This window comes from Saccoglossus kowalevskii, chromosome 5, assembly GCF_978046115.1.
Source record: "Saccoglossus kowalevskii chromosome 5, keSacKowa6.1, whole genome shotgun sequence".
Lineage (NCBI taxonomy): Eukaryota > Metazoa > Hemichordata > Enteropneusta > Harrimaniidae > Saccoglossus > Saccoglossus kowalevskii.
The window spans coordinates 3,454,540-3,469,003 of NC_140645.1; the positions used below are offsets into that span (position 1 = coordinate 3,454,540).

The 14,464-nt window shown below is 39.6% G+C and overlaps 3 protein-coding genes and 1 long non-coding RNA gene across 4 annotated transcripts in view; all 4 read left to right on the plus strand.

Moving 5' to 3' along the window:
• Positions 1–3,056: 3,056 nt before the first annotated feature.
• On the plus strand, positions 3,057–4,310 carry LOC146742818 (uncharacterized). The gene has a single exon (XM_085499475.1). The coding sequence runs from the start codon at positions 3,057–3,059 to the stop codon at positions 4,308–4,310; it is 1,254 nt and encodes a 417-aa protein (XP_085355601.1).
• A 303-nt stretch (positions 4,311–4,613) lies between these two features.
• Positions 4,614–5,558, plus strand: LOC146742819 (uncharacterized). Its single transcript, XM_085499476.1, has one exon. It carries the CDS (start codon positions 4,614–4,616, stop codon positions 5,556–5,558), a length of 945 nt encoding a protein of 314 aa, XP_085355602.1.
• Positions 5,559–9,133: 3,575 nt separating this feature from the next.
• The window catches only part of LOC102809953 (neural cell adhesion molecule L1-like protein), a 48,339-nt gene continuing 43,008 nt past the window's right edge, over positions 9,134–14,464 (plus strand). The window contains exon 1 of the mRNA XM_085499072.1: positions 9,134–9,255. Coding sequence (XP_085355198.1) covers positions 9,213–9,255 — 43 coding nt within the window. The 5' untranslated portion in view covers positions 9,134–9,212. The remainder of the gene's footprint in view (positions 9,256–14,464) is intronic.
• Positions 10,298–13,425, plus strand: LOC146742820 (uncharacterized). The gene is made up of 2 exons (XR_014929397.1): positions 10,298–10,879; positions 13,284–13,425. It is a non-coding gene; the product is annotated as an uncharacterized LOC146742820 (long non-coding RNA).

The window sequence follows — 14,464 nt, forward strand, 5'->3', positions numbered from 1 at the left end:
TTTTGAATGTCTAAAAAATACATCCAACTTACAGGCAAGCATCTTTTTAAATGTGACTCGAAAGGGGCGATTAGGGTGCATGATAAAACCAAATGAATACGGAAAATTGTCCCATTGTGGAAAACTGAACTGAATCTAATACCTCCACCTTAACCATGCATATGACAATCCAAATGCATTCCACATTAATTGCTGCATTTGACCCAATGAATGGACACCATCATTATGGAAGGCAAAAGGAAAAAAACTTTGAACATTATACAACAGCTTATACAACAAGTAAAGGAGGAGTAGTAGAGGTCCCCAATATTATTTGATTGGCTGATGTACATGCCCACTTATGTTTGCCTGACTTGAATGAAAGTCACTGCAGTGACACTGATTGAGTATAATGTAGAGAAACAATTAAAAATAAATAAAATAACATAAACAGGGCTGGTGAAATTTTAGCAGGACAGGCAAGGTTTCAAAGTTACCCGCCCTATTTAGTCCAGTCATTCTAGCAAAAAAGGGGGGCCAACCTATCACAACCTATCTTAGGTATCTAGATTGACATACTAAAAGTCAAAAATTGCATATATTGAAAACGGCTGTTTCCTGGAAGCTCATACTGATTTAGTCTGCTTAAGTCCAGAACGGGACACAGCCACCTATAGTCTCTATTGTAGTTTTTGGAACCACCAATACTTGCAAGTAGAAGCCCAGACTTAACGCCTGGTCCCCTATCCTGTGTATGGAACCCTTTGAAAGCAAACTATCTACCTCCTGTCAGATTGCTCCCGCTTTGTGGGGTCCCCTGGTAGTGTCCTGAACGGAGGCTGGTGTCAGGGGGGTAGAGATTGCAGCGGGATATTGTAACCTTGTATTGCAAACTGGAGAGTCCAGGGATCAGTTACACACTACCTCCAATCCAGAATACACCAGTGCAATCAGTGCGACAGAGATGTGTGGGTTCGGTGGTTCTACATCGGGGTGATCTCTTCTCTGCAGAGGTGAGACCCCTTGAAGACTGTAGAAGTCGATAGGTTCCGACTCCACCTCCCGTCGAACATATGTCCATCCCCCCACCTAGTCGCAAGCGGAAGCATCAAACGTGCTTCCCCTTCGAGCTGGGTAGGTGACCCCTGAGGAAGAGGGGGGCACCACCTGGTCCCTTCTTCCTGGAGTGGGTGGATGGATGCCGACTTTGGTCGTTATGTTTTCTCAGCTTGGGGTCCTTACCACTTGCCCTTGGCAAGTTGAGGATCGTCACTCTGCTCTCAGTGTGTGGATTGTTTCCGACTAACCAGTCAAAATATTCCATGAACGCGGCCACCCCTTTTGCAAATCCCACTGAACAAAAAAAATCGTGGTACCGGGGTCGGGAGGAACCGAAGGATTTGATTGAGCGCAAGATTTGACACCAGACTCTGCTGGTTCCAGTCTCAAACACTGCTCAGTAGCGCTTGGTCCAGCGAAAAGAGTTGAGCATAAAATTGACCTACCCTAAGGATTTAGGCCTCTATCCAACGGGGACCAAGGTCCACCCATCAACACCTTATGTGCGTCCCCCCCTACGTCAAACACTCTGCAGTGTCCAAAGCAATACCGAATGTAGGACTCTGGATCCCAGAAGTGACAGTCCTACCGAGAGTGCCCTCAGGATCGAGCGGTGAACATCGGGTCACTAAGATCGATGTTTCCCCCTCACCCTATCGTGGATGCTTATCCACGTGTGTGTTTCTCGATTCAATTATATTTGTTGTTGTTTAATTACAGTTATTATTTTTCATTCGTATTTATCGATAGACAACCATTTTCTGTATTTGTTCGTTTTCGTTTCATTCGATTCCAAGCATTATTCTCTGAGTTATGTCTGTTAGAAGCCGTTTTATGCTTCATTTCACCTCACAATACATGTATTCCTATGACAAAGAAGCACAAATCAATTTATTGTAAGCCATTTACGTAATGTTCACAAACATGCCTTTATCACAGCGAACGCAAGAGAAGTCGCAACTTTGTAGCGGATTAAGCCGAAATGTTTATTCTATAGTGACCTTCTCACATGGCACACCAATCATAGCGTTTTTCCTCCAATTTTAAAATCCGCGGTGTAATCCTATTAACCCTATATAAAGGGTGTTTTAGTGCATGTTTAGTGTGGATTGTTCTAATTGTACTTTGATGCCAGACTTGTCTTCCGAAATAAACGACGTATTACAGTCTACCATAGTCTCTTGTGTTACCATTACACAATCACAGTGCTCACAGTTTTTTTGGATCTGATCGAATGTGTGCGACAGACAGCCACATTTTGGTGCCGAGACCAGGATACTCTACAACTCCAAACTACTCAACTTACAACGCACACTAATCGAGACAGTTCCCGTCGACCAACAGCATGTCTGACAATGAAGATCGACCTCACGCAACAAAAGAAGAACAGAACAACGGCGAGGAGACAACTCACCACGATAATGAAACAGATCGAAACACTCATTGCAGACTACGATAAACAAGAAGATAAGAAGCTGGCATTGCAAAACATTTCACAATTATTCGATGTCTCGAAAGTACGGCTGGATCGTCTAATCTCCGTAGACGCCGAAATTCTCAACATGATCCCACCCGAACACCCAGAATTCGATGAAACAGATTTGTATGAGATCGAAGCAACGACACGACATCTCAAAGTTTCATACTTCTTAAAAGATGCAGTCGCAGGGAACTCCGGAAGTTTACAAGCTGCAACTACATCACAAGTTAACCAAGTTCAGCCTACACAAGTTCAACAATCACCTAGGTTCAAGTCTATTCAGCTACCGAAACTTGAGATTCCTACATTTCAAGGAAATCCCATTCTCTGGACTGAATTCTATGATACTTACAACGCTGCTATTCATTCAGACAATCAGTTGTCTGATGTCTAGAAATTCACGTATCTCAGAAGTTTTCTTGGAGGCGAAGTTAAATGACTCATTGACGGACTTGCCACGACTGACGTAAACTATGATACTGCCATTGAACTTCTTGAGAAACGGTATGGGAACAAGCAAGACATCATTAACGCCTACATGACGGCTCTATGGGAACAAGTACCGCCAGAGAACAATCCAACTAGTCTCAGACGATTCCACGACGAGTTGGAAACCATCATTCGAGGCTTGAAAAATCTTGGTGAGGATGAAACTAATTATGGCAAGTTACTTATACCTCTACTATTACAGAAATTACCGACTGATTTCCAACGTCAACTTGCCCGTAACAACTCGAACAAGGAATGGACATTATCTCGTCTGAGCGAACTCATGTCAAACGAAATACGCGTTTTATCAATCGGTGAAGGTACAAATCTCGATAGCCAACCGAATTCAACCGTCGCTACGTTCTACACAAGAACTACAGCCCGCGAATCTACCACTTCTAGAAATAATTATTCTACACCCCATGATTATAAATCGACAAACGGACATGATTCTGCCAAAAGTTATAACCCTGGTAACCGAAAAAGACCGTTACATCAACCCTGCGTGTACTGCCGTGGACCTCACAACCCCACGGATTGCATCAAAATATCCGACCATAAGACGAGAATGGATATTGTTAAATGCAGACAGCTTTGCTACAATTGTCTCAGAACACACCCCGTTAAACAATGTAAATCTCGATACACGTGTAGACGTTGCCAGGGGAAACATCACACCTCGCTCCACGATGAAGGAAACGCTTCCAAGCCATCTGAAGTTCGAACTGCCAACGTCAGTGTGAATTTCTCTCATGCATCTCGCAACCCGTCTCAATGCTCGTATCAGGGGAGACGTAGTACACCTGATCCACGAACATGCCATGTCTTACTAAAGACAGCCAAAATTCCAACAACGTACGAAGGGAAAACAACAAGCGCGACAGTTCTATTCGACGAAGGTGCGGATCGTTCGTTCGTAACCAAAAGATTTGTGCAAGCCATCGATGCTAAAGTACACAGTTCAGAAGTACTCAATCTGAAATCTTTTTCAAATCCACGTACTGGATTCAGGACAATTCCGTGTACCACTCTACAGTTGCATCAACACAACGGCAATCGCACATCTATAGACCTCCTTTACGTGGAAGGAATCTCCGACAATCTAACGAAAAATGTAAACACTGATATCAAGCAACTTAATTATCTTCGCAAACTCAAGCTTGCGCATCCAATTTCCGATGAACCTACTATGACGATCGACATTTTAATAGGTGTGGATCGGTATTGGGATTTTGTTGGAAATCACGTAATCCGAGGCCATGGTCCCACAGCTGTCAGCTCGTGTTTCGGATACTTACTATAAGGACCCATCTACACCGGTAAGCCACGTTCGAAACACGTACAAGCATTTCATCTCACCACAATCCCGTCTGATGATGAACTGCTCGCCAAGAACGTCGCTTCGTTTTGGGAACTGGAATCGATCGGTATTCACGATCCAATAAACCCCCCGGAAAAGAAGACAACCCACGACGAACAATTCAAACAATATACAGAAAATTGTTTGTCCAAAGAAAATAATAGTTTCATCGCCAAACTACCATGGAAGTCTAGCCACGACTCACTGCCGACAAATTTTGACTTTGCGAACAAACGCACTCGTCATATGATCAAGAAACTGCCACGTGATATTACTCAAGTCTACGATAAAATCATCTCGGATCAACTAAAAGCCAGTTTTATCGAGCGAGTAGAACAAGATGACACTACCAGTGGTCACTATCTCCCTCATCGTTCAGTTAAACGCGATAGCTCATCAACTCCAATCCGCATCGTGTACGACTGCAGTGCAACTTCCGGAATCGGACAACCAAGTTTAAACGACTGTCTGGAAACAGGACCCCCACTATTGAACGACCTAACCACAATGTTAGTTCGTTTTCGCTCCAATCCAGTCGCATTAGCAAGCGATATTGAAAAAGCCTTCCTACAAATACGACTCGCAGACAAAGACCGTAAATATATGAAATTTCTGTGGTTGTCTGACATAAACGATCTAACCAGTGAATTCACGACATACCAACTCACTTCCGTATTGTTTGGAGCCACGTGCAGCCCGTTTATTCTGAACGCCGCTATCAAGACTCTAATAAACAATCATCCGAATATACCTGCTGCCAACGATCTACAACAAAACATCTATGTTGATGACGTAGTAACCGGTAGTCGTGATACTAACGAAGCTATAAAATTCTATGAAGACTCAGCGAAATTATTGTCTACACATGGATTTAATCTTCGATCATGGAGTACAAATGATCAAATCACCCGTGATGTCATTAAACAAGACGGTAAAGAGAATCCTAACACTACTGTTAACGTGCTAGGTGTGAAGTGGAACACTGAAAGTGACGTCATCTACCTGAAACCACTAAACTCACCAATTATCAACGCCATGACCACAAAGCGTGAAGTAGTCAGTTTCGCCGCCAGTCTCCATGACCCACGAGGTCTCCTTTCACCGGTGCATGTTCGAGCGAAGTTGTTTATTCAGTCGCTGGAAACTGAATCTTCATTGGGATACACCCATATCCGACGAACTCAAAACTAATTGGACTAACATAGCTCACGATCTATGAGAGGTAACAAACATTTGCGTTAACCGACATTACTTTGCCGACAATGCCGATAACAAGAACAACAACATCGAGATACACGCATTCTCAGACGCTTCAACCACAGTCCCTCTATAGAGGGACTGTGCTTCAACCAAAGCCTATGGTGGTGCTGTGTACATAAAGTCAGGAAACCAAACTTCATTGGTGATGTCAAAGACATGTGTTGCACCAACCAATAAAAATACGCTGACTTTGCCTCGTCTTGAACTCATGGCTGCTTTGACCACAACCCGACTCAGTAAATTTGTCTCCAATGCGTTGTCAGTGAAATATAATATCACTCGTCGCGTGTTGTGGTCAGACTCCCAGATAAATTCCCGCGGCAAACCAGACCTATTCACTTCCAATCGCATAACGGAAATAAACAGTTTCCCACAAGAAAATAGGTACGTACCGACCAGCTCAAATCCTGCCGATTTACTAACCCGCAGACTTAAATGTGAAGAATTATGGAACTCTACCCTCTGGTGGACCGGTCCCTCATAGCTGAAAAATCGCGCTTCATGGCCTGCATGTGAACTCTTTGATGTCGACACGATATCTGACATAACCGTGAATCATTTACTAACTGGCGACATCCATGAGCCAATCAAAGCTATACACGGATCCATTTCACCCGATACGATGACGAAACACGACTCTAATTCAATCACAACGCAACCCCCTACTCCGAACAGCCACCCATTCTATCTGAGACGATCAACACGCAAGGCCGCGATACAAGCCCAGAAACGGATTTATCATCTGTCGAAGTCTGAACTTTAAAGTTGTAATACATGTACATATATTAGTGAACAAATATGTCTTTTACTATTTGAATTGAATCAACAACAAACATATTCATTACTGTGCGATGTTCGTTTTCTCGCGCCCCGAGTATATCGTGGATGATTATCCACGTGTGTGTTTCTCGATTCAATTATATTTGTTGTTGTTTAATTATAGTTATTTTTTTCATTCGTATTTACTTTGTATCGATAGACAACCATTTTCTGTATTTGTTCGTTTTCGTTTCATTCGATTCCAAGCATTATTCTCTGAGTTATAGTTGCTGTCGACATAGTTTAGAATTGTTTCTCAGTACTAATTCACTGTTACAATGCTGTACCATTACTTTCACCATCCTACTACAGCCAGATCTGAAGGCCTTTGCCACATTCTGGCCACGCTGTGTGGCGCGGATCGCGTGGACGAGTTTCATGTTCTCTGCACGTAATAAGCTCGGTTATTAAGCATCCTTTTTGGGGATGCCCGGTGGCCGAGGGGAAGACGTGTAGTGGCGTGAAGCTAGGCGATTAGGTGCCGTACGCGAGCGCCGGTTCGAGTCACGCACGCAGTACGTGTTTACTATAATTAGACATAGTCTTTACCTTGCCGTTTATTCGGTGTTATTTGCTTACTATGCTCGGAGTTATGTCTGTTAGAAGCCGTTTCATGCTTCATTTCACCTCGCAATACATGTATTCCTATGACAAAGAAGCACAAATCAATTTATTGTAAGCCATTTACGTAATGTTCACAAACATGCCTTTATCACAGCGAACGCAAGAGAAGTCGCAACTTTGTAGAGGATTAAGCCGAAATGTTTATTCTATAGTGACCTTCTCACATGGCACACCAATCATAGCGTTTTTCCTCCAATTTTAAAATCCGCGGTGTAATCCTATTAACCCTATATAAAGGGTGTTTTAGTGCATGTTTAGTGTGGATTGTTCTAATTGTACTTTGATGCCAGACTTGTCTTCCGAAATAAACGACGTATTACAGTCTACCATAGTCTCTTGTGTTACCATTACACAATCACAGTGCTCACAGTTTTTTTGGACCTGATCGAATGTGTGCGATAGACAGCCACACACCCGACGGTGTGGCTCACGGAACAGGAACAGACTCCGAGGTGCCGAGGTTACACATCTAAATGATACTATTTTGACGGCCATATTGGATTTATGCAATTTGTTATTCAATCACATGTTTCACAATCACATACATTCACACACCAAACCATATCACAGCAACTTGAATATCTAAATAATGTCATCTAGAAAAATAAAGATATGTTCTAATAGTTATATTTTCCATGCTGTAAAAATGAACCAAACGGCCATTTTGAATATATGCAAATTAGGTATATTTCGGAAGCCTAGATTTTCCTAGACTTCTAGTATGTCAATCTAGGCACCTCCCCGGAATGTATTGTGAAGAAATTATTTCTGTTGCAATTTGTGACGGGTCAAACCATAAATTGACTGGACTATATTGTTTGGTAAACCATTTGAAAGTGCAACAGTGAGTATTTGGCAGATCAGGGGCATGAGACATTATACAAAAATGGGCGTAGGTCAAAGTTCATCGTTTTAAAAGATGTATTCTATAGGAAATTCCCAAAGTTGGAGATAATGATAATAGTTGTTCTCAGCAGATTTTGTCCTATGGTAATGAAGATAGCCCAATTAAGGAATTCAGAGAACTGTGGATAAGGTGGACTGGTGGAGCGGTTCAATCACAGGGAGCTCAGGAACTATGATCAAATGTGAGCTGGCTGGAGTCTTCATCCCTTGTCTATTTCTTACACTAGATACCAGCCGATACCCCCCCCTCCCGCTTATAGGGAGTGCGTACAGTTGATCATAGTTCATGGGCTCCCTGTGGTTCAATGGCACATTGAAACAAAGAATGAGTTTTGAAAGATCCAAAGGGGAGTAGAGTGAAGTGGTGTGGAGTGGTAGCACAGGCAATGTTTATGGACTTGGTGGTGGTTGAGGTATCGTCAATGTCAAGATGCTGTAAACTTTACAGCCGTCTTTGCTTTGCTCTAATTCCCTAACCTGGTGGCTATGTACGGCACAATTCTCCGTTTTATGTATCGACTTATTAAGAGAATTCGCGTCCATCACATACATTGACAATCGATTTCTGTTTATATACATTAATGTGATTCACTAGTGATAATTTCTTGTGCACAAGGTTCATGTTAATTTCTCTGTATAAATATATATTTGGTGGAGGTTTAGAAAATAAAAGAAATGCGTATTTTGTATGCAGGTTGTCATCACCACTCATTGTGTGATTTGTGACAACCATGCCATATGGGTGTATTTACAACATGGTAGATGATAGAAGAAATCAAACTACTTTTTTTTCAGACAACATTATTATTTAATCATTAATATTCAGTTCTTATACCGTTAAATTATTTGAACTGTATTTTATTGTGTCAAACTGACTCGTTGACTAATTCAACCATACGGTGTTGAATAGTGTGTGTCTGTTTGTTTACTCTTGTTGTAAATCTTTCCTGATCGACAACAGAATCGTTAGTGTCTATCTTAATTTGAAAATGCTATTATTTGTTGGGTATAACTTGTAACGTTATGTATAACCTCGGAACGTAGTAGCCACGTCACGTATAAATAAACCTAGACATACAGACCTAATTCAAAGGTTCTTAATCAAGATGTCTGACCAATACAATGCAACAATGACGTCATTGTAAAAGTGCGCCCCTAACGTGTTTGTGCTACCAGGGTGTTCAACAATTGTCAAAACTGTCAGCGTCTCAAAGTCTGTCTCGGAAATCTGCGAAGATGGAAGTATTACTACTTGTAATGGCACTGCTTACTCTTGAAGGTATTTGTATTGTTATATGTATATGTGTTTGTCACATTTATTTATAGCATTTATAACACTGTGTATTGTTTCTGTAGATGAACACTCGTTTACCACACAGAGTAGCTGTATTAATTGCAAACACTGTTGGAATGTAATATTATTAAGTAGAAACAATTGACACTGAATTGTATGAAACAGTAGTAGTAGTAGTAGTAGTCTAACTTTCCGAATATTATGGTTTTTGTTTTGGCATTGACCTTATGTGCCTCTGTTCTTACACAGCCTGGAAGCTGTATTGATATAAGCAATATAAATGAAATCACACTATTGTTACATATCACATTTCCGTTGTATTAATGGAACTCATTATCTACTGTAACAAAGAGTTTATTTCGTACAATTTCGTCAATTATTTCTAAACTGCGTCACCATACTACGAACAGTTTCCGGGTTAGCAGTTTCATTTATTGTGATACCTCCCTGTGGACAATTTATATGAGCGAATGTATGAACTTACTTCAAAAAATGCAAGTGTAAAAATAAACATGTTCAAAGCAGTTCACAAATGACTGAGCTGTTGTAATTACTTGTGAAATGATTGTAAATAGCCTTAGGCTTTCGTGTTCATCTAATGGAAAGGACATTGAGAGGGTAGCTGCAGTATTGAGAGGGGGTAGTTTTGATTGACTCAACTGCCCAAAGCACGTGATAATGTGGCCGTCTTATTCGATTTGCGGGTATTTAATGCCACTGTTATTCCAAATCGTACGTTATAGTTGTGCATGCCGAATGAAGAAAGGTTTTCACAGAAAAAGCCCTTGAAATGACAGGACCGTTTCTGTACGTCGACTCGCACGCACTGAGTGCCATACAATGGTCAAAGTGTGGAAAGTTTGTAAACAGGAACATACAGGAATTTGAAACCATTCATGCATGTTCTACTTGCAGACATTTAAACTGATCACATTGCTATTGTGATGTAAATGATGTTCAAATGGACTGTAGACTATGTGTGTTTAGTTGAATGGTTATTACATTTATTACTTGTTTGAAAGTAATGTATTGTGCTGGCTAATCAGGTTTAACATCCCGTATAAGCAACAGTTACTCATTCGGAATAAGTTTCACTGATAAGAGAATGTCCACATGAACGTGTCAAATTACAATAGAATTTATTGTTTTACTTGCATAAATTTCAAAATCCAGTCACTACGCTCAAATTAGTAAAATGATAACTTAATGTTTTTATAGAAATCTGACATTAAATATCAAATTATATGCAGTATTTTCATTCGAGGTCAATTTTGAATCACCAGGTCATTCCTAAACGCGTAATTAGGACTGAGTCGAGAATCAATTTTGGGTGCCAGAAATCATCCAAAGACGTTTATTTGAGTATAATTTGCGCTGTCAAGACAAAGTTCATGCTAATAAAATAAGATTGACGACGTTTTCCCATGAGAAAAAAGTGAATTATTTGTTGAAAAAAGCGGAGAAAAATTGATACGCAAAAATCGTGACGTTGACTCTACGCATGCAATGCAGCGTCATGGAAATTGTCTACAGTACACGTACACGCATCTTTCGATGACGTGATTATTTTGCCAGCCAGCCCAGGACGCCGTACAGACATTGTACTAAAGTAAGAGAGCCTTTGCCCTTTTCCAAAAATTTTAATATATTCTTAACAATTGCTTTACCTCTAAAACTCTGCACACCATGCTATGATCATTCAGTGTTTTGTACTATACGACTCATCGCTTAGCAAAGCCAATTTTCAGGATTTGATGTCATGAATCAGAGAAACTAATGACCAAAAATAAATATTGCATCGTATATAAATGATGACAGCGATTTACTAGGCCTATGGCCTGTGAACTCATATGATGTGTGTGCACGGTGCGACTAGTAACAATTACCTAACCTACCGGTCCTTCACGGCCACAGTTGTCGCGATGCATCTCAATAAAATAGCATCTAAAACCAATTAAGGCCGATATGTGTAAATACTTGTACATTAATAGTCTATGCAACCAGCAATAATGACATGCAAGAATGGCATTGGCAAAATGATGACCTCGGATGTAGCCATGTCTAGGGACATGGATATGATTTATAGTCTTTGCCCATTAATGTAATGTTATAGTGTATATGAAGTATGTGATCATGATTAATCTTCATGATCATTTGTGACCACACCATTGATTATTCGGCATAGGCTCCCACCCACTGTATAATATTGAGCAGAAAGTCATGCAAGAAATTGCATATGATTCACCACATTGGCATGGCTGGCTGTATTCATTCTTACTTTTTCATGATCATTGTTTGGCTCACTACAAGTTTCTTGTTATTTAGGCGGATTTTTGTCACATGCAAAAAACAGCAAGAGCTGCAATGTGTACATCAGGGGGCTTTTATCATGCTTGTGATGTTGCTATTGTAGGTAAATGGCCACAGCAGGAATGTGCATAACTGTAATTTATTAGGCCGAAACTGATAGGGGCCAATTCCTTGTGCTCACTACATACACATGTACATCAGTGAAAGTTTTTCTGTTGCCAGCTGCCATTTTTGAAATGGTACCACCGATCAACAGTTCATGCCACTCACCTCAACCTTAAACAATGACATGTGTTGTCAATTGTTATTAATTTTATTTTTATGGAAATGAGTTACCTTTTTCTAAAATAAACAAAATTTGATAGTAATATCATCATGTAAAAAAACAATTGTTTAAAATGATTGTATTTGATATAGACTGAACATGTTGGGGAAAATATAAATCTAAAATAATAAAATCCCTGCCTAACTACCCAATATGTTTTACTCTAATACTGGAAACACCAAATTTGTTTTTCATTGGCCTCATAATCGTTTGAGATCTTTTTAACATGATCCACATATATAATGAGGGATGAACTGGGATTCTGTACAAACAGGTCCATGCATTTACATTCTATGTTTCTGGTTTGATGTTGACTCATTTACAGCCCTGTCATTGGTGATACCAGGATTTTACTCCTTACAGCATGTGTGTGGGCTGTCTTATGCAAACCAACAATGCTGTTTTTGCACATGGTCAATTCACTCCAGTTAAATGTCAGATGACACACTACCATTGCCATGCGATAAATTCATTACTTTTACCGGTTCTATCAGTCTGATGGAATTGATATCATCATTGATAACTCTATGAAGTACAATTACATTCCATATAGTCTCTTTGCACCTACTTTATTTCTTATTCATTCTGAATGGACAGTTGGATGAACATACAATAGCTTAAAAGTAAGGGGGTATATTTGTACAACACCCTGTAACTTTGCATGATATGGGTCTATAATACTGCAAAGGGGGTAATTGTTCACTGGGTTTTAATTTAGCTTATTTCGCTGACTGGAAAAATGCGCTAAATTAAAACCCAGTGAATATGTAAAATTGTGCATAGAACACATTATCTAAATAATAAAACTGTGAATTTAAAACCCACTGAATATGCCTGAAATGGTAAATCAGCGAAATTTAAACCTCGTGAAAATTGGTCATTTTACAGTACTGTCTTGTAAACAGTTAACTACTGGTTTTGTACAGTTTATTGTTGCTGCACATATACTTATTGAAAACAACAAGATATAGTATTTTCGGCAATATGACTACTACCAAATTGGTCGGTGGTGATACCTATCATTTTGGTCTTCCATCAACACTTATCTGCTTTTGCACCATGAGTCGTTCCATGCACATCATACCATATTTAATCATAACACTCCGTTTACAACACTAATTTACCTCATTATAATGTAAATGTGCATAACCTGTGTTTATTTTCAATGAGAGGATGCTTGAATGCACGGTAGTGCTTTCAGCATCCTCTCACTAGTTATTTACAATGTGCCTCAAGATTTTATTTATGGACAGTCCAATCATTTCCAAAGCATTTCAACAATGTTCTTCTTATTGAACATTCTTCTACTCAACACCTTACTCAAATCATTCATTACCTTTATATAATCTTTACCACTTGTTTTTTTATTTTCTTCCAGGTGAGATAATTCAACCATCACCTGTACCTCCTATTGGTTCAACTTTTTACTTTATTCTTACTCAAATTTTTTTGTAAACTTGTTGTATATTGATGGTTAAGATAAAAAATAAAAACTTTATTTTTTCCTTGTTCACTTCAAACGTTTATTCTATTCATACTTTTACATGGTTGTCTTCCAACTAGTCATGCTGAGTGATGTCTAATAGCAGCTGGCCAAATTACAATCGAGTGGTGGGTGAGTCACAGTCAAGTACAAATAAGCCAGTCACTGCCAAAGAACAAATATAATCATTCTTTCCGATCAAGTACTTTAACCTCCCCCTCTTGATTCAAATGACATAACCAAAAGACTTAATACATCACCTACTTCCTATAACACACAACACCATATTCACATAATTGTTCATACATGTATACATTGTCACAGCAAAATCAATTACATCAATTTACCAGCGGCTCCAGCAAATCATCTGCCCATATTAGCTATAGCCTCTTTTGTAATCCCTCTAATACTTATATTTTGTGTTTCAATTACATAATGTTATTCCAAAAATGTCAGCTTCTATTATTTGAACACAATCCTATTATCAAGGTCACGTTTGTATTGCGCTGGTCCCGCTAACTCTGGGTGGCGTCAATCCTCTAATTTGTATACTGCTGACATTGTTGAAATGTTACAGTAAGTTAATTATAGCACACGTAATTCATTTATAACGCATGCATACACTCGCGCACGCGAACGCAACACGCACATACCACAGACGTACACCCAGACTGTATTTAATGCATCAAGGTTTGTTACATGCACATTTTAATTGGTTGCAATAAGTCAATTGGTTATGTAAATTGCGAGGGATGTTATGTAGCTATAGGTCATTGACATGTGATATCTTAACTTTGTGGCAATTTCTGCCTACGCTGCTTCAAACATGCATACAAAGCCTTAAATACTAATTCAGTATTAGTTCAGTTAGTTATATAACCAACACATTTTTCAGCAAACAAACAGTTTTTCCCAGTAAAGGGCTATTGTTTAAAACAAAAGACACTAGATATGTAGTGTCTGTAGTATTGTTGACTTATGTCTTCTTATCTCCTCGAATGTTTGTCTCCTAATAGTCTCAATACTTCTGTATGCCTTGTCTGATCTCTTCAATTTACCCTTTCTCCGATTATTAT